This window comes from Leptonotus elevatus, chromosome 7 (assembly GCF_054856555.1).
Source record: "Leptonotus elevatus isolate MCC_2025b chromosome 7, RoL_Lele_1.0, whole genome shotgun sequence".
NCBI lineage: Eukaryota > Metazoa > Chordata > Actinopteri > Syngnathiformes > Syngnathidae > Leptonotus > Leptonotus elevatus.
In genome coordinates, this window is record NC_141245.1 from 20,984,286 (window position 1) to 21,004,238 (window position 19,953).

Here is a 19,953-nt window from a genome sequence, read left to right on the forward strand (position 1 = left end):
TTGAGGTGACTCGAGCAGCTGTTTCAGTTGCCCTTAGGACAACTTCCTGGCATGTTTAACCGGGAGGAGACACCAAAGGCTAGATTGAGTACTGTGTCTCAAAGCTGGCCTGGGACCAACACCCTGTTGACCAGGTGGTACTAGAAGAGGTGTCCAAAGATATGGAAATCTGGATTACTGTATGACTACTGCAAGGGTCTGGTCTTCCCTACTCAGATGGCTTGATGAACCTCCAGTCTTGGCTCATGTTAGCTTTCCCGTTTTCTTCTAGACATACACGGGTTCCATCCTGGTGGCCATCAACCCATATCAACTGCTTCCCATCTACACTGCAGACCAGATCCGCCTGTATACCAACAAGAAGATCGGCGAGATGCCTCCTCACATCTTTGCCATCGCAGACAACTGTTACTTCAACATGCAGAGGAACAACCGCGACCAGTGCTGCATCATCAGGTATGCTTGGAGTCTTACTTGCTTTAGTCGGGTTCCTAAATGTTTCCTACTCAATAGTGGGGAGTCCGGAGCAGGAAAGACTGAAAGCACCAAGCTGATCCTTCAGTTCCTGGCAGCCATCAGCGGTCAACACTCGTGGATCGAGCAGCAGGTCCTCGAGGCCAATCCTATTCTGGAGGGTAAGTCCAGTGTTACTCTGTCTTAAGAGTGCCCCACCTTGTAATGGCCAAATCTGAATGGTTGATGATTTCAGCCTCACTGCTCGCTCGTTTGCCCCGCAGCCTTCGGAAACGCAAAGACCATTCGCAACGACAACTCGTCCCGCTTTGGCAAATACATCGACATCCACTTCAACAAGAGAGGAGCCATCGAGGGAGCCAAGATTGAACAGTACCTGCTGGAGAAGTCGCGAGTCTGTCGGCAGGTATGACTCATTCCAGCCTCGCCTGGTGTCAATCGAAGACTGTTCTGCCACACCCGAACTCAAAAAAACTGACATGTCAGTCTTGAGACTGTTAACCAAACTGCGTGTGTGCGCTCAGGCTCAGGATGAGAGGAACTACCACATCTTCTACTGCATGTTGAAGGGCATGGCGGCGGACGAGAAAAAGAAGCTGGGCCTCAGCAAGGCCACGGACTACACCTACCTCACCATAGTCAGTAAACACCTTAGTACTGTCTCCTTCTTCTAAGTCTCAAGACGAGGTATACATAAAACCATAAATCCTGCGGTTTGATGTTACAATAAAGTGTGTTTGTGTGCAGGGAAAGTGTACCGTATGTGATGGCCGCGATGACATGAAGGAATACTCCAACATACGCTCGGCAATGAAGGTAACACAGGGTACTTCCTGTGTTAAATCTGACTTCCTGTATGCCACCTGATTTCCTGTGTTTCACCAGACTTGATGTATGACACCTGAATTCTTGTGTTACATCACTTTTCCTGGATGATACCTGACTTCCTGTATAACATCTGACTTCCTGTGTTATCTTGACTTAGTGAATCTTGACTTTGTGTATGATACTCAGAGGTGGCAAATCCAGGTCCAGAAAGTAAAAACCCTGACACAGTTTGGCTTTAGCCCCAGGTGCTAGCTAGCTAGCTAGCTCCTCGGACGCTCGGTTACCTGCTAGGGAGCTAGCTAGCTAGCACAAGGGGCTAAAGCCAAACTGTGTCAGGGTTTTTACTTTCTGGACCTGGATTTGCCACTTCTAATAATACTAGAGTTGCTGCGTTACATCAGACTTCCTGTGTTATACCAGCTTTCCTATATGACACCCGACTTCCCGTACAACACCTGGCTTTTACACCAGACTTCCTATATTCCATCTGACTTCCTGTATAACACCTGACTTCCTGTGTTCCAGCCTTCCTGTCTGACACCTAACTTCCTGTATGAATCCTTACTTCCAGTATGACACTTGATTTCCTGTGTTCCTGCGCACCCATTTTTCTGTCTGAAAGCTGACTTCCTTTACAACACCCAACTTCCAAATTCCACCTAACTTACCTTACTTACTATCGAGACATCCTGTATGACACCTGACTTTCTGTCTTACACCCGACTTCTAGTATGATATCTGACCTCTTGTTACACAATTTTTCTCGCATGATACCTGACTTCCAGTGTTACTCTTGACTTCCTGTTTCCCACCAGACTTCCTGTATGACACCTCATTACCAGTTTTCCTGTATGAACTTGGCTTCCACTGTTACATCTGACTTCCTATATAACACCTGACTTCCTGTACAATTGTGATAGTAATATTACAATTATGAATACGGCACATTGCAATGTGTTTTCTTTCTTTCTTTTCTTTTACAGGTTCTGATGTTCACAGACAAAGAACACTGCGAGATCTCCAAACTATTGGCCTCCATTTTACACATGGGCAACCTGCGCTATGAAGGTCTTTCCAAACTCTTCTATATTTTCTTGATCTGAATTCAAAGTCAGGTGTTTATAGTCATTTAAACACACAATTAAACTCCATTTAACCATTTTTTGCTTTTGTGCCGACAATGTATGGATCTGTAGCGCGTACGTACGACAACTTGGATGCTTGTGAGGTCGTACGCAGCCCGCATCTTGCCACCACGTCAGCACTGCTGGAGGTCAGCATGTTTTGTCACTTAATAGACTACTACTAGTTAAACTACTCTGAGTATGAATCATTTTGAACAACTACTTAAGAATGTGCTTGTCATCATCATTAACTCATTCACTCATAGCCATTTTCACTGAAGCAACCCCCTTCGCTCCTGGCTGTTTTACTGGATTTTGGCAGATTTTGCAAGGCCCACAGAATATTGTGTTCTATTGCCATAAAAACATGGAACCTACCAAGAGAAAGATTAGAGTCTCTTCTTTCATCAGGAAAAAAAAAGTGTATCTGTTTCCGTTTTGCAGCAATTAGCATTAGAATATAGCCAAGTTGGCTGATCTCTTATAATCTGCTACCACCTGCTGACTGTTTTTTGTAATAACCACCATTGCTTTAAGCCACCTCTTCATGTCAGAAGCAACATCAAAGCCTTCTGTTTGCTCTTGCATGAAAAAATAAAAATAAAAGTATAAATACGTTTTTGGGAGTGAAGGACAAAGTATTAAAACACGTATTTACACGTTTTTGTGTTTGAATGAGTTAATCAGTATTTTTGATAATATATATATATATATATATATATATTTTGTGAACAGTTTTAGTTTCAGTTGAGCATGTGTAAAATTGTAACAAGTACGATCAAAACTGACCTGTGAATGTTAGTTTTAATGTCACTATAATACGCGCGCATGTGCGTGCAGGTGGATGGCAAGGACCTGATGAACTGTCTAACGAGCAGGACGTTGATCACCAGAGGAGAAACCGTGTCCACGCCACTCAGCATGGAACAGGCTCTGGACGTGCGAGACGCTTTCGTCAAGGTGACACACTTACACAAAACGACTCTTTTTTTTTTTTACTGTGACGACTGACACTTTTTGCTTGTGTGTGTGTGTGTAGGGTATTTACGGGCGTCTGTTTGTGTGGATCGTGGAGAAGATCAACGCCGCCATCTACAAGCCTTCGTCCTCGCACAGCAAAGTTGTCAGGCGTTCCATTGGACTGCTGGACATCTTTGGCTTTGAGAACTTCACCGTCAACAGGTAAACACACACACACACGTTTTGTCTCACTATCTTAGTGAGGACACCCCGTTGTGCATTTGTCTAACCCTAACTCCAACCAAAACCCAATTCAAACCTAAACTCTAAAACCAGGTCTTGACCCTTAAAAAGAAGTCTGAACTTGTGGGGCCCACCAAAATGTCCCCACAAAAATAAATCGGTCCCCACAACGATAGTTAGACCAGAAATATGTGCCCCATAATGTAGCACCCCCCCCCCCCCCCCCAAAGCAAAACCCACTAAAATGTTCCCACAAAAATGTCGGTCCCCACAATGATAGTTAGACAGATAATATAGGCCCCATAAAGTAGCAAGCACACGCACACACACACACCCCAAGCAAAACCCAATTTAAACCTAAAGTCTAAAACCAGGTCTTTGCCCTCAAAAAGAGGTCTGAACTTGTGGGGCCCACCGAAATGTCCCCACAATATGGGCCCCAGAAGGTAGCAAACACACACACACAATGTTAAGCGTGTGTGTTTATGGCCGCAGTTTTGAGCAGCTGTGCATCAACTTCGCCAACGAGAACCTGCAGCAGTTCTTCGTGCGTCACGTGTTCAAACTGGAGCAGGAGGAGTACAACCTGGAGAACATCAACTGGCAGCACATCGAGTTCACCGACAACCAGGACGCCCTGGACATGATCGCCATCAAGCCCATGAACATCATCTCGCTCATCGACGAGGAGAGCCGATTCCCCAAGGTACGTGCAAATAGGCTCGACGACCAATTCATTGATTCTGCTGGAATCAATAAATGTGTGTGTGTGTGTGTGTGTGTGTGTGTGTTTTAGGGTACAGACAACACCATGTTGAACAAACTTAACTTCCAGCACAAAGTCAACAGCAACTACATTCCACCCAAGAACAACCACGAGACTCAGTTTGGCATCCAGCACTTTGCCGGGGTGGTCTACTATGAAACCAGAGGTACTAACGTTTGGATGACATCAATGAAAAATGGTGCAAATAAGGATGTGTAAGGCCCTGGCATGTGGGCAAGGAGAGCCACAGATGCACATCAATGATTGAGACAGCTAAACACAAAACTCACACTCACGCAGACTAAGCAGCTGGCTTTTGAAGCCACACCCCTTAAAGGCACACATCAGGTTGGATTCTTTAAATTTTTCATGCAATAGAAACTATTTTTCCTTATGAAAAACTGAAAAAATAGTGATGTTTTTTGGGAGGCTGGAACGGATTAACGGCATTTCAATTCATTTCAATGGGGAATTTTGATTTGATTAACGGTACCAGTAAATTACGTCACAGATTTGCTCACAGAACCAGACCACAAACGCTCATGTGTGTGTGTTTGTCTGTGTGTGTCTGTGTACGTGCGCGCAATCTGTGTGTAATATGTGTGTGTGTTTTCCAGGCTTCCTTGAAAAGAACAGGGACACATTATACGGTGACATCATCCAGCTGGTTCACTCGTCCAAGAACAAGTTCATCAAGCAGATTTTCCAGGCTGATGTTGCTATGGTAACGCGGACATTTGATTTAAACGTGATGACTTGAAGAAAACATGAGCAGAAATGGAAGTAGATGTGTGTAACTTTTTCCTCTTGCATGTTTTCAAACGTCTCCTTCTGTGTTGTTTGCATGATTTGTTGGTTTCCTGACAGTTTCTGTGTGGTTTTGCTCCTTGTCTACATCTTCCATCCAGTCCTCTCCCAAAGGTAAAAAGTAAAAAAATAAAAAATAAAATACACGAGCTGATTCATTCTCTTTTCTGCATGAAACGTATTCAATTGTTGCCAAAAACGTACCGGGAGTTACTCATTTAAGCAAAATGTAAGCGGGAAAAACTCCTAAATGAATGTTCATCATTATGGCAATGCTTGTTAGGCCAGATTAAAGAACGGAACACGGGCCATACTTTGTCCACCTCTGTTCTACACTCACCGGACACATTCACTTTTCTTTTTTTTTAACTTTTAGCAACAAAGAGGAAGAAGCTCAGGAAGGACAAAATGAACAACTATGTGTGTGTGTTTGTAGGGGGCAGAAACCAGGAAGCGTTCTCCAACTCTCAGCAGTCAGTTCAAAAAATCTCTGGAGCTGCTGATGCGAACGTTGAGCGTCTGTCAGCCTTTTTTCGTCCGCTGCATCAAACCCAACGAGCACAAGAAGCCCATGGTGAGTCGCCGCGTGTGATTGTCTTGTAACGCTGCTTACAGTGGATCTGTTACATTTCCCAGCTCGCTGTGTACGTTATGTGTAACAAGTTACAGCGCGCAAGTCCTAGCTGTTACACATAAGTAACCGTAAGTAGCACATTGACATTCACAAATGAGTTGCATCATAAAATAACTAGTTACAAACTTGCTTTTACATATTAAAAAAGTAGCTGTTGCATTAACTTGTTGCTACATCTAGTAACTGTGTTATTACACATGAATAGTGGTTACATGTACTTAATAGGGGTTACATCTGATAACTAGCTGTAAAATGTAACATCTACTTGTTTAATGCATAAAACTGAGCATGTACTGTAAGTGCTACTTAGTGCATGTGGCAGTCATTTTTTTGTTAGCTGTAACGCCTGCCAATTTATTGACTGTAACAGCCAGTTAGTACATCTACTTATTTATTACATGTAACAACAGATTCACACCAAATGGCTACAGCATTAAAATGCAGTTGGCAGTTCCATGTTAATTCTTGTTTGCAAGTGTAACAGCTAGTTAGTAATGTAACGGAAAGTTTGTAACATCTCGCTAAAGCATGAAAATTCAGTCACAGCTAGTGATTTCGCGTTACAGCTTGTTTGTAACAGCTAGTTAGTAGCTGTAATTGATATTTATGTAACAACAGTCGTTATTACAGGTAACAGCTACTTATGTGTAATAACTTGTTCTTACCTTTAATGTAAAAGATAATTCTTCTAAGCACTAATTAATTTTTACAATAACTGTCTGTGACATATGACGCCTAACTATTACATATGCAAAGTGTTACACGTGCACTAACTAGTTATTACATGTAATAACTTGCTTTTACAACAGTGCGCAACAGTAGCTTGTGTGTGCGTGTTGCAGCTGTTTGATCGGGATTTGTGCGTGCGCCAGCTGAGGTACTCCGGAATGATGGAGACTATTCGCATCCGCCGCGCAGGCTATCCTATCCGCTACACCTTTGTGGAGTTTGTGGACCGCTACCGCGTGCTCATGCCTGGAGTCAAACCCGCCTACAAGCAGGTAGCCTTTCCAGACCACGTGATCATATACGCGCCTTGATGTACAAGGGACTTGACTTACAAGCTTTTGTTTGACCAGTTGTTTGCTTTGGCTTATAAGCACAGACTTCACATACAAGTGCATTTTCAATCCACTAAATTAATGTTAATACTAAATAGCATCTATGATGCAGCGACACATTAAACATAAACGTGGTGCAACACATGTAGACAGACAATATAACAGTACTCACAGTCATGTATTCTTTGTCCTCTGCGTAGAATGATCATTATTAGCGCCGTACTGATGAACTGAGAACCTCAGATACGCCGCTGCTTGAGTGAAGGGGAAACAAATGAAGCAATTAGGTTTCTGTAAGAGATATTATTTGCATGCGTGTCTTCCAGGAGGATCTGAGGGGAACCTGCCAGAGGATCGCAGAGGCCGTGCTTGGCCGAGACGACGACTGGCAGATGGGTAAAACCAAGATATTCCTCAAGGTGATAACCCCAACGTTAATAAATAAGTAGCCGTTACATGCACTAACTAGCTCTAGCACTATATGGACAAAAGTATTGAGATGAGTTTTATTATTATTATTATGTAGTCAGGGACATGTTGCTGGTCCTCCTGCGTAAACACAGCTGACTAGGAAAATTCTAACAACTGCAGATTCCACTGCGGGAGAAGTTCTGTTGTGATTGTTTCCAACCATGGCAATTGTTGACAGGAAGTAGTGCGTGTTGGTGTTCCCCTATCTTTACGTGTGTTTGAACTGTAGATGACCAGCCTAATATTTTCTGTTTTGATGTAGTTTTATCTCAGTGCTGCCTCACTTTGGTGAGTTCCAATGACACACTTAGTGAAGGTTACTTTGTGTCGTTCCACACGAGTCTCTGGACTGGCGTTTGCTCACAGGCTGTCCTCCAGAAGGCCTGACAGGAAGTAGAAAGTGCAGGAAGGAGCCTCATGCTCATTTTCCTGACAGGAACTCGACTGACAAACCGCAGTTCAAAGGGTTGAATAATAAGAAAAGACGGACAATTACTCAGAAATGGTCTCAGGAATCGTTCATGGCTTTTTGGCACAGTCTGGCCCGTGTTCCGCAAATGGCCTCATGACATTTTTCTAATCTGGCCCACCAAGCATGGGAGATAGCTAATGAGTTGTTGGTTCCTCAGGATCATCACGACATGTTGCTAGAGATCGAGAGAGACAAGGCCATCACGGACAAGGTCATCCTCATACAGAAGGTGGTCCGAGGTTTCAAGGACAGGTAGGGTCCTCAATTAGTTTGTTTTGACATCTGAATTCCATGATTTAAGTCTTTTCATCCATCCATTTTCTATAACAACACAATGGAACAGCGCCATCTACAGGGATCTGGTAGTTATTACAATGCTTCTTCTGTGTCTCGTCAGATCAAACTTCCTGAGAATGAGGAAGTCGGCTATGTTGATCCAGAAGACGTGGCGAGGATATCAGTGCAGAAAGAACTACGGCGCTGTGAGGATCATCATAACCATCATCACACCATAAAAAGTAGGTCATCTAGTCCCGATGTGGTCCCTAAATCCTGGTCCTTACTCTTTCAGATGCGGGCGGGCTTTTCTCGTCTTCAGGCGCTGGTGCGCTCCAGGAAACTGTGCGCGTCGTACCACGTGGCCCGCCAGCGCATCAGCGGGTTCCAGGGTCGAGGCCGAGGCTTTCTGGTGCGCCGCGCCTTCAGACACCGATTTTGGGCCGTCATCACCATCCAGGCGTACACCCGAGGGATGATCGCACGCAGGCTTTACCGCAGGCTCAGGGGCGAGGTAGAGGGCATTCTGTAATGTTTGTAAACAATAGCTGGAGGATACTTCCGTGCATATTCGTAGTTTGGAATTTAGGAATTTGCCAAACCAAATATCCGTCATCGGGTTTGTGGGAGACATTTTGTCCTATCTGACATTTTCACATTGTGTTCCGTATGTCAAGAAGCAAAGAAAATCCCAGAAAGGAAAACGCAAAGTCATGGTCATCGATTATATCGATTTTATTTTAAGGCCGTATTGCCCAGCCCGAAGGTAAAGCTAAAGTGCAACTTACTTGTATTCTTTTCTGTGTTGCGTCAGTACCGAAGAAGGCTGGAGGCTGAGAAGTTGCGTCTGGCCGAGGAGACCAAGCTGAGGAACCAGATGTCTGCCAAGAAAGCCAAAGCTGAAGCGGAACGCAAACATCAGGTAAGCTTTCAAATTTGAGGACATATTAAGCTTTTTGGGCAAGTCTACACAACACTCGACTTGTTTAACAAACCAACAGCTCTTAGGAAGACACATTTAGTCCCAGAGGTACGCACTTCCGTCTCTCCGTCAGCCCCGTCGTTGATGGATGGCTACCTTTTGACGCATACTTCCACATTTTTGGGCGAATACTTTATGACGCGAAGTCTTGAAAATAATTCACTAACTGAGCACGGACTGATTCAGGTTTTCGTCCGTCGGCCCAGGTAAGTACAGATGGTTCTTCTCAGTCCGTGTATTTTTTTTGAAGCTTCACGTCATAAAGCACCCGCTGAAAATGTGGCCATCCGTCAACGGACAGATGGAAGTGTCCACCATTTTTCCCATTTGAAATCATCATGTCTTCTGCAGGAACGTCTAGTCCATCTGGCCAAAGAGGACGCCGAGCGCGAGAAGAAGGAAAAAGAAGAGGCGAGGAGGAAGAAGGAACTGGTAGAGCAGACGCAGCGAGCCCGTTTGGAACCTGTCAACGATTCGGACATGGTGGACAAGATGTTCGGTTTCCTGGGGACCACCAGCTCCTTTCCCGGTCAGGAGGGACAAGCTCCTGCCGGCTTTGAGGTAAGTTTCCTTGTTGGATTTTACCACCCTTTCAGCCTTTAGCCATTTTAGTTTTTCCTTCTTTTACTGTGCAGTTTTTAAACAACATCAGCTGAGCTGGACTTTTGTCTGCAGGACTTGGAGCGAACCCACCGGCAGCTGGAAGAGGAGGACCTGGACGAGGCTCTTCCTCTGCCGGAGGACGACGACGAGGAGGATTTGTCGGAATACAAGTTTGCCAAGTTTGCCGCCACCTACTTCCAGGGAACCACCACACATACGTACGTCCGGCGACCACTCAAGCAGCCGCTGCTTTTTCACGAGGATGAAGGAGACCAGCTGGTGGGCCAAAGACGTCATGTCCAATCGCCAAGTTTTTGAAATGATGATGACCATGTGGACCTTATCCCGGTTTTAGGCGGCTCTGGCCGTGTGGATCACGGTGCTGAGGTTCATGGGGGACCTGCCCGAGCCTAAATACCATACAGCAATCAGTGATGGGAGTGAGAAGATTCCGGTCATGACCAAGATCTACGAGACCCTAGGGAAGAAGACGTACAAGAGGGAGCTGCAGGCTCTTCAGGGGGAGGCGGAGGTAAGGTGGGTGAGGATCAGAACAGGGGACACGAGCTTCTGACAAACTGTAATGATTAACGTACAGTATTCAATTAATGCTACCTGGTCTAGGAACCATGGTGTTCTGGTTCTTCTAGGAACAGAACATACATGTTTCATTTTGCTGTTCTGGTAGTTCAAGAAACCAAAATATATTACTTATCTCCGATTGCTTGAGAAACTGAGCGTATTAATTTTGAGGTCTATCTTCAGTCCAAATTCTGTTTTCTTGTCTCCAGACTCCTCAATCTGACAGCCATCGAAAGAGCAGCATCCGACACAAGCTGGTGTCTCTCACCCTGAAGAAGAAATCTAAGATCACAGAGGAGGTAAGAGAAAAGATCATTTTGATCTTCTCATGCAACTTCCTGCAGAGTTAAAAAGCGACGGACAACTTTTAGGTCACTAAGCGTCTCAATGATGGCGAGCCCGGTCTCCATGGCAACAGCATGTTGGAGGACCGGCCAACGTCAAACCTGGAGAAACTTCACTTCATCATCGGCAACGGCATCCTGAGGCCAACGCTGAGGTGAACATTTTTTTATCTAAGATTTGATCCCATATATAATAGTAGTTTTCCCGGGTTAGACTTTAGGGTCATTTTGGACCAGGTCATGGTTTTTGAGGAACATATTACAACTAAAAACCTTCCAGCTTTATCTAAATTTAGGTCCAAGTTCATGCTATCGCCTTCTAAACTACAACTGATCATTTGTGCCTTTATCTCCTTGGCTTGCAATTGACTATTGCAATTGTCTCTTCACCTATAAGACATTTACAATCCTCTCACAATACAATCCCATGAATTTTGTCTAGAACCTCAGTTCAGCCAGGATCCTAATGACGATAAGCGCTATAGAAATGTATGTCCGGACTTACTTTTCACTCAGGTGGCCTGGGTTCAATAATAATGTTGTGGGTTGGCAACAATTCACTATGTCTGTGCGTTAGGGATGAGATCTACTGTCAGATCTGCAAACAGCTGAGTCAGAATCCATCCAAGAGCTCGCACGCTCGAGGTTGGATCCTCATCAGTTTGTGCGTCGGCTGCTTCGCACCATCCGACAAGTTCCTCAAGGTCAGGACAAAGACTGTTTTATCCAGATGTAATGATGATACCTGATCGTGTGGTGACAGTACGGTGTTGCACATCCACCTGCAGTACCTAAGGAACTTCATTAACAGCGGGCCGCCAGGTTACGCCCCATATTGTGAAGAACGACTGAGAAGAACATTTGTGAATGGCACCAGAACACAACCTCCATCCTGGCTGGAGCTACAGGTACACACTCATATGCTACTCACAAAAGGTTTAGGATAGTTAGCTGGTTTGGAATTTCAGGATAAGTCTCAAATGCATCACAATCTTTACGGGTGAAATTCAGTTACATAACAGTTGTTAAATGCGTATCCAGGCTACCAAGTCCAAGAAACCCATCATGCTTCCGGTGACGTTCATGGATGGAACCACCAAAACACTGCTGACGGACTCGGCGACCACCGCCAAGGAGCTCTGCAAAACACTGTCCGACAAGATCAGTCTGAACGACCGATTCGGCTTCTCGCTCTACATCGCACTTTTCGATAAGGTTCTGCGATATGAACACACTATCTCAAGAGTTTCTTCCTGGTGGAGGTGCTTTCCATCATTATGATCTGATCTGATGGCGTTGTCCAGGTGTCATCTTTGGGCAGCGGGAACGACCATGTGATGGACGCCGTGTCGCAGTGCGAGCAGTACGCCAAGGAGCAAGGAGCCCAGGAGAGGAACGCCCCCTGGAGGCTGTTCTTCAGGAAGGAGATCTTCACACCATGGCACTGCGCCTCTGACGACACCGTTGCCACCAATCTCATCTACCAGCAAACCGTCAGGGGTGTCAAATTTGGAGAGTACCGCTGTGACCGGGTAAGTGCTTCCACCATACAGGATATATCTTCTCATCTTCAGTGGCCATGATCTTTCTTTTCTTCTGTAGACATGCTTCTTCTCGTCCATGGAAATTGTCTTTTTCTTCTTCTTCTTTAGACATAAATCTAATCTTCCCTAGAAACGATCCTTCTGTGGTCCTGTCCCTTCTCTTCTGTGGATCTGATCCTTCCCTTCTGTAGACATGCTCCTCCATTTCCTCTACACATGCTCCTTATCTTCTTCTGTAGTCAGTTATTTTTATTCTTCTGTGGAGATGCTTCTTCTCTTCTTTTGTAGACAAACTATATCTCTTCTGTGGAGATAGTCTTTCTCTTCTGTAGACATGGTCCTTATTCCATTCTGAGGGATGATCCTTTTATGTAGACAAGCTTATTAACCCGAACCTTGACTCAAGACTCTTGTCTTTCATTGGCCTAGGACGATCTAGCAGAACTGGCATCCCAGCAGTACTACGTGGACTATGGCTCAGAGGTCCTGCTGGAGCGCCTGCTGAGCCTCATCCCATCCTACATCCCCGATAGAGAGATTAGCACATCCCGAACGGTGGAGAAGTGGGCTCACTTCATCATGGCAGCACACAAAAAGGTGCACTTGATAAGTGATTGTGATTAATTTCATGAGTGAAGGAACTGAATTTTCTTTTATCTTTGTTCAGGGCATATACACTCAGAAGAGATTCGATACCCAGAAAGTGAAAGAGGAAGTGGTGGACTTTGCTCGCCACAAGTGGCCTCTGCTCTTCTCTCGATTCTATGAAGCCTTTAAGTTATCTGGTAAGAATCAATCACCAGTTTGACCAAGTATTGAGCTGGACATTCCTGATGATTTGGTTCCTTTGCTAACAGGTCCAAGTTTACCCAAAAACGACCTCATCGTCGCCGTCAACTGGACCGGCGTTTACTTTGTGGATGAACAGGAGCAAGTCCTGCTAGAACTCTCCTTCCCAGAAATCACTGCTGTGTCCAGCAGCAGGTGAGGCATGCTGGGAAATGTAGTCCCTCTTGTGGCTCAGTAATGGCCATCCATTATAGCATTTGAACTGGGAACTGTTGGTGCAACAGTTCCTCAACTCTGAAAGAACTTTGGAGACTAGAAGGTTGAAGGCTCAGGAGAAGGTACTTCGAGAACTCTCCTTCAGAGGAATCACTGGTGGTGGTACGCCAGGAACTGTAGTCCATATTTTGGTCTGAGCAATAGTTATGTTTTGACTTTGTGTTGGGGCGACAATCCCTCATGTCTGTAAGGACTTACGTGGAAACCAGAGGATTGAAGGCCCAAGGACCAACGGTATGGTCAAGACTGGTTGGAAGGCTTGCTGAAATTCTGAGCAACAATGCCATGGATCACTAAACTTCATGTGCGCAAGTGACTAACGATAAATATTCTTGTCCTTCAAGGGGCGGAAAGTTGCAAAGTCAGAGCTTCACGCTGGCAACCATCAAAGGAGAAGAGTATACCTTCACCTCCAACAATGCCGAGGATATTCGTGACCTGGTGGTGACCTTCCTGGAAGGCCTGAGGAACAGGTCCAAGTTCGTGGTGGCACTACAAGACAGTCCGAACCAGAGTATGCTCTCACTGGACTTGGGGACGGGTTCTTGTACACATAGAAGTCACAGGTTGTCCTCTGACTGTTTGGCAGATGGTGAACCATCCACATTCCTGAGTTTCCAGAAGGGAGACCTGATTCTGCTGGACCAGGACACCGGTGAGCATGTTCTTAATTCAGGCTGGGCGCATGGCGTCAATGAAAGAACCAATCAGAGAGGAGACTTCCCGGCAGACTCGGTCTACGTCTTGCCCACTATGACGCGACCGCAGCAGGAGATTGTGGTGAGATAACGAGACCTAGTATAATTATGAATCAGGCAGATGACTTGCTGTTGATGATGGTTATGTCATCCAACCAATCAGGCACTGGTTACCATGACACCGGATCAGAGGCAACAGTCGGTGAGGGTCTCACAGCTTGTCCTGCCTGACAGTGAAGACTCCGTCAAACCTTACACACTAGAGGAATTCTCCTATGACTACTTTAGGTACACACCCAGAACACTTAAATAGTCACAAAGTATTTATTAGTAATTACATAGCATGAACTAAAGTCTACAACAAGTGGAGTTTCCTCTTTCATCCCAGCTCATACCTTCCCTTACAGTTAGGGTTTCAATATTTAAAATTTAGGCTTAAAACCAAATCAAATTCAAATCAGGTTTGAGTGTAGTACTGTAATCAGTGTTCTTGGTGCAGGCCTCCCCCCAAACACACTCTGAGCAGGGTGATGGTGACCAAGAATCGAGGCAAGGACAAATTGTGGAGCTGCACCAGAGAGCCTCTCAAACAGCCACTGCTAAAGAAGGTGGTCCACCACGAGGAGCTCGGTCAGGAGGCCTGCATGGCCTTCATTGATATCCTTTCCCATCTTGTTACTGTATTACGATGTTATAAACTTCTTAGCATATTGCATTCCAATGGCAATACTGTTACTACCAAGTTGTTACAATTTCATTACTGTCAGTACTATGTTTTTAACATGTTCCCATTTTGCAATGTTATTATATTGTTGCATGTTACCATCTTGTTACTGTTATTACTATGTTACAGTACATTGTTATCATGTTACAATGTTTTTACTGTCACATATATTACACATTACGCCACTTCCATGTTAGAACCATGTTGTTGCCATGTTATCACCATAGTAACAGCTTGTTACAATGTTATTACACATTAAGCAGTTATTACATGTTGTTAGATGTTAATATGTGTTGTTCTTAACATACTATTAACAAGTTATCACCGTGTTAGTTATTACACTGTTGTTACCATATTTTAAATTATATTACTACTGTGTTATTACTAAGTCATTTCCACATTGTGACCATGTTTTTAACTGTACTAATCAAAAGCAACACCTTCCTTAGCAAGTGTCCTACCTGTGATGAAGTACATGGGCGACTACCCATCCAAGCGCACTCGCTCAGTCAACGAGTTGACGGACCAGATCTTCGAGGGCGCACTAAAGGCCGAACCCCTGAAGGACGAGATTTTCTGCCAGGTCATCAAGCAGCTAACAGACAACCACGCCAAGTGCGTACTCACCTTTGACGTAGATGTAGGGCAGGTAGAAGCTGGCCTTCCTACACTTGACCCCCCCCCCCCCCCCCCCCCCATGGCTGTGTCCTGACTTTGTTTTGAACAGAGACGTTGTAAAATGACAGAAACCGTCAGTCGATGCCACAAAAATGAAATCGCCCACGAGTTTCTCTTTTGTACATTAAGAATGATCAACGAAACTGAACTATGTGAGTTTGTGCTGGCAGGTACAGTGAGGAGAGAGGTTGGGAGCTTCTGTGGCTGTGCACCGGCCTCTTTCCTCCAAGCAACGTGCTGCTGCCGCATGTCCAGCGCTTTTTGCAGTCCAAAAAGCAACACCCGCTCTCCACCGACTGCATGCACAGGCTGCACAAAGCATTACGGTAAAAGCGCAAATTACAAATCACAGTGTATGACTTGATAGGTTGTGCGCAAGGGTCATAACTGGTTTTCAGAAATAAAAAATAAAAGCTGGGTCACCTCATTTGTAAATAAGGTAAAAAATATATATAATTTGAAATGTGTACGTAAAATTGTTTATTTCAACAATAAAATCATTTATTCTCATGTTACATTGATTATACTTAAACTTTTGAAGAGTTTACTAATATTTTTTATTTTATTTATAATAAACATATATATAAAAAAATCTATGAATCTGTTGCATATATACAGTAAAATGTAACATACAAATAAATGTTCTTTAATTTACTGGAATCAAAACATTTAAAATAAATAATAAATATTTACCATGTATATTTTAAATTTCTTTCCATACTAACAATAAATAAAATGTTTTAGGTAAAATACATTTTGAAAGTGTTAAATGTATATCTATAAATGTTAATTGTAGTCATATATTTCCCTTTATTAGTTACAATAAATAAATTAACCAATAATTAAATTAAACAAAGTTTTAAAATGTTTTTATTAGAATATTTTATTTTACTTTGTAAAATAAATTCACCAATATTTAAAAAGTTATTTGATTTAAAACATTGTTATCTTACTTAAAAGCACTCACAAATACCAATATTAAATCAAATAAAAACATTAAATGTATATGTTAAAACTTAATTGACTATTTTTTTCTTTCATAATTTCCAATAAATAACCCAATTTTTTTTGAAGTGTTGAATGAATATAAAAAATAAAAAAAATCACTAATATTTCTTCTGTTATTATTTACAGTAAATTTGTTAACCGATTAAGTAATGAAGTTTAAAAAATGCATTTAAAAAAAAATATATTTGTTGTACGTTTTCCTTCTATTATTTGTAATCTGAACAAATACATTTGACCTCTTGATAATGTAAATGCATGGTGGGCCTGAATTTGCACATCCCAGCTGTAAACTAAACTAAAATGTCTTCAACGCGAACCAAAACTTCATTTTGTGTGGTGGTGGTTGCCGTGGTAACAGAAACGGCTCCAGGAAGTACCCTCCTCATCTGGTGGAAGTGGAGGCCATCCAGCACAAGACCACGCAGATCTTCCACAAGGTTTACTTCCCTGACGACACCGACGAGGTGGGACACGTGCACAAAACACACGATGCTAAGCAACATAAATCTTGTGACGACACGTTACGCTTACATATGAACTGTGCAGGCCTTTGAGGTGGAGTCCGGCACCAAAGCCAAGGATTTCTGTCAAAACATCTCCACCAGACTGCTGCTCAAATCCCCAGAAGGTTTCAGCCTCTTTGTCAAGATCTCTGACAAGGTGCCTTTTCAATTCTCATCAAAAACAGCTTCATTTTGAGCCTTCGTGAGATTAATTTAGCTCTACGTTGGTGTGTCAGGTGATAAGTGTTCCAGAGGGAGACTTCTTCTTTGACTTTGTCCGTCATTTGACAGACTGGATCAAGAATTCGCGGCCAGTAAAAGACGGTATGAGCATATTTTTACAGCAGCCCTCGAAGCCAGTTAGCTTGGCTGGCAGCATGAAATTTGGTTGGACCAACAAAAAAAAAGTCTTCGGAAGCCATTTCCGAAATGGCACAGGAAGTCGGCCATTTTAGTTTAAAGTATCCATTTTGGGCCCAAATAGCTCATTTGCACAAATTTAGCCAAATGATACCATTTGACTAAGCATCATGAATTTTGGTAGACATGTCTATCATGCGTAGACCCACAAAAAAACCTCAAGAAGCCATAAGCAACAGAGTAAATATGGGATAACTTGTATACAGAAATGTTCACCATTTCAGGTTAAACTTTGCCATTTCCAGGAATCCTTGGAATATTAAAAAAAAAAAAGGCAGCTCCCAATGCCAGTTTGATTTGGCAACATGAAATTTGGTAGGCATGTCTATTACGAGTAGACCCACCAAAAAGTCAAAAAATAATAAAAAAAAGGTTGCCCAAAACCAAAAAGACACAGGAAATCAGCCATTTTGGTTGGAATCGTCAATTTTTGGCTTAGTTGCGCCCATTTAGCAACATGAAATTCGGTTGACATCTTTAATGTATAGACCCACAAAAAGGCCTGAAGAAGACATGCCCGAAATGACACTAATTTGACATTTGATTTGATTTTGGTTCAAAGTGGACATTCTAGGCAATTTTGGTCCAGAGGTCATTCGATCATTTGGAATATTCAGCCCCTCAAAGTAGTTTAACTTCCGAACATCAAGATTGGCAAGGATGTCCTGTCATGAGTAGACCCACAAAAAAAGTCTGAAAAGTCCATTTCTGAAAAACACATGAAGTCGGCCATTTTGTTTTGTGTGGTCAATCTTGGTAAAAAAAATGTCTGTTTAGCCCCAAATGTAACCCCCAAAGCCATCTTGACTTTGCACCGTAGGCCTACTCTAAGTTTGATAGGCATGTCTATCATGACCCACAAAAAAAAAGACAGTAAATCTACCATTATTGTTCAAAGCAGCCATTTTAGAGGCATTACCAGAGATCCTTTGATTCACCCTGTAGGAGCAGTTCCCTCTCTGACCTATCAGGTGTTCTTCATGAAGAAGTTGTGGACCAGTACCGTTCCGGGAAAGGACTCTTTCGCCGACTCCATTTTCCACTACTACCAGGTCAGTCCTGCTTGGCAGAAGACAACCGAAGAAGGAAGCACAACTTCTTATATTTTTGTGATGACCACTCCAACCAGGAGCTGCCCAAATACCTGCGTGGCTACCACAAGTGTTCACGAGACGAAGTCTTCCAGCTGGCGGCGCTCATCTACCGTGTCAAGTTCGAGGACGACAAGTCCCACTTTCCTACCATTCCCAAGATGCTGCGTGAGCTGGTCCCTCAGGATCTCATCCGGCAAATGTCCCCGGACGACTGGAAGAGGGTCAACCTGGAAATTCTATGATATCATTAACTCATTCACTGCCATTGACGGCTATTGACGTCAAAAATTCAATTGAACTATTTCTGTTAGTTTAACATTTTTTCAACTTTTGTTTTTTTTATTGTACATTTAGAACAGATATAAAATGTATGATTAATCGTTAGTTAACTATTGAAGTTATGCGATTACAATAAAAAAAATTAATCACCTGATGCGATTTTTTTTTTAAAGAGAAAAGATTATTAAAAAATTAGCAGCGTCAGGCGATTAAATTATTTAATTGTAATTAATTGTATGACTTCACGAGTTAACTTGCGATTAATAACAAATTTGATATCTGTTCTAAATGTACAATAAAAAATACTAGGTTTTTATACTCTTGTTAACAAAAGTGTAAAAAGATGTTAAACTAATAGAAATAGGTCAAATCAATATTTGACGTCTATAACCGTCAATGGCAGTGAATGAGTTAATTAAATTGAAACAGTAAATTGACTTATTTTGAAAAATGGTGTGTGTGTGTGTGTGTCTATATATAGTCCGTGGTCGCCTTCTTCAACAAGCAAGCCGGTAAATCCAGAGAAGAAGCCAAGTTGATGTTTCTTAAAATCATCTACAAATGGCCGACATTTGGCTCCGCCTTCTTTGAAGTCAAGGTAAAAATGGGAAGCTTCCTCTCTTTTGAACCCAATGCTGCTTCATGCCCAGATTGAGCACGATTTTGTCTTCAGCAAACGACAGAGCCCAACTACCCAGAGATCCTCCTGATCGCCATCAACAAACATGGAGTCAGTCTCATAGATCCAAAGAACAAGGTTGGTTTTCGGATCAAATAAGCACAATGTGGTTGCCAAATATCAGGAATTTTCAAAATTTGAAATTTTCCATGGGAATTAACAGGAAATTACTGGAAATGTTCCACATTATGCAACCCTAGCAACACAGCCACACCGTGTGACTGATGATGTCATTGTTTTGTCACGGCAGGACGTTCTGGTCACACATCCCTTCACCAAAATCTCCAACTGGAGCAGCGGGAACACGTACTTCCACATCACCATCGGAAACCTCGTCAGGGGAAGCAAACTCCTCTGCGAGACCTCGCTGGTGGGTCACAACATATTTTAAATGGAAAAAAGTCAATCGATAAATGAGAAGTGGCCATATACTCTTATCTATATAGTGTTGTCAGATGGATTTATTTATTTGTTTTTTAGCATGATTAGAGGCTTTAATTCTGCCTAGCAACAAGAGTAATTTGTCATGTGAGCAGTAATTTTCTTTTTCAATTTGCTTTTTTTTTTTTTTTATACGTTCATACGCTTTCTGCCGAGCCACAAGGAGCAAACACAGGATTTTTTTTCTCTCAAA

General features: G+C 43.0%; 1 protein-coding gene across 6 annotated transcripts in view; it reads left to right on the top strand.

The window, feature by feature from the left end:
- The window catches only part of myo7aa (myosin VIIAa), a 28,289-nt gene that overhangs the window by 7,881 nt on the left and 455 nt on the right, over window positions 1–19,953 (top strand). For 4 of the 6 annotated variants that reach the window (XM_086080184.1, XM_086080185.1, XM_086080181.1 and 1 more), the window contains 46 exons: window positions 272–456; window positions 514–635; window positions 738–880; window positions 999–1,112; window positions 1,222–1,290; window positions 2,286–2,370; window positions 2,499–2,575; window positions 3,267–3,386; window positions 3,466–3,608; window positions 4,125–4,335; window positions 4,426–4,561; window positions 5,013–5,119; window positions 5,263–5,316; window positions 5,639–5,776; window positions 6,679–6,837; window positions 7,224–7,316; window positions 7,998–8,092; window positions 8,238–8,322; window positions 8,412–8,630; window positions 8,931–9,038; window positions 9,450–9,659; window positions 9,774–9,980; window positions 10,057–10,233; window positions 10,493–10,582; window positions 10,655–10,782; window positions 11,205–11,331; window positions 11,416–11,535; window positions 11,669–11,842; window positions 11,932–12,159; window positions 12,601–12,768; window positions 12,839–12,956; window positions 13,029–13,155; window positions 13,581–13,750; window positions 13,826–14,016; window positions 14,098–14,222; window positions 14,434–14,591; window positions 15,120–15,273; window positions 15,507–15,662; window positions 16,703–16,808; window positions 16,891–17,004; window positions 17,084–17,171; window positions 18,213–18,319; window positions 18,397–18,582; window positions 19,122–19,238; window positions 19,314–19,397; window positions 19,570–19,689. In XM_086080184.1, the coding sequence (XP_085936310.1) occupies window positions 272–456; window positions 514–635; window positions 738–880; window positions 999–1,112; window positions 1,222–1,290; window positions 2,286–2,370; window positions 2,499–2,575; window positions 3,267–3,386; window positions 3,466–3,608; window positions 4,125–4,335; window positions 4,426–4,561; window positions 5,013–5,119; window positions 5,263–5,316; window positions 5,639–5,776; window positions 6,679–6,837; window positions 7,224–7,316; window positions 7,998–8,092; window positions 8,238–8,322; window positions 8,412–8,630; window positions 8,931–9,038; window positions 9,450–9,659; window positions 9,774–9,980; window positions 10,057–10,233; window positions 10,493–10,582; window positions 10,655–10,782; window positions 11,205–11,331; window positions 11,416–11,535; window positions 11,669–11,842; window positions 11,932–12,159; window positions 12,601–12,768; window positions 12,839–12,956; window positions 13,029–13,155; window positions 13,581–13,750; window positions 13,826–14,016; window positions 14,098–14,222; window positions 14,434–14,591; window positions 15,120–15,273; window positions 15,507–15,662; window positions 16,703–16,808; window positions 16,891–17,004; window positions 17,084–17,171; window positions 18,213–18,319; window positions 18,397–18,582; window positions 19,122–19,238; window positions 19,314–19,397; window positions 19,570–19,689 (6,213 nt within the window). The remainder of the gene's footprint in view (window positions 1–271; window positions 457–513; window positions 636–737; window positions 881–998; window positions 1,113–1,221; window positions 1,291–2,285; window positions 2,371–2,498; window positions 2,576–3,266; window positions 3,387–3,465; window positions 3,609–4,124; window positions 4,336–4,425; window positions 4,562–5,012; window positions 5,120–5,262; window positions 5,317–5,638; window positions 5,777–6,678; window positions 6,838–7,223; window positions 7,317–7,997; window positions 8,093–8,237; window positions 8,323–8,411; window positions 8,631–8,930; window positions 9,039–9,449; window positions 9,660–9,773; window positions 9,981–10,056; window positions 10,234–10,492; window positions 10,583–10,654; window positions 10,783–11,204; window positions 11,332–11,415; window positions 11,536–11,668; window positions 11,843–11,931; window positions 12,160–12,600; window positions 12,769–12,838; window positions 12,957–13,028; window positions 13,156–13,580; window positions 13,751–13,825; window positions 14,017–14,097; window positions 14,223–14,433; window positions 14,592–15,119; window positions 15,274–15,506; window positions 15,663–16,702; window positions 16,809–16,890; window positions 17,005–17,083; window positions 17,172–18,212; window positions 18,320–18,396; window positions 18,583–19,121; window positions 19,239–19,313; window positions 19,398–19,569; window positions 19,690–19,953) is intronic. The other 2 variants (XM_086080186.1, XM_086080183.1) reach the window with 1 other exon arrangement.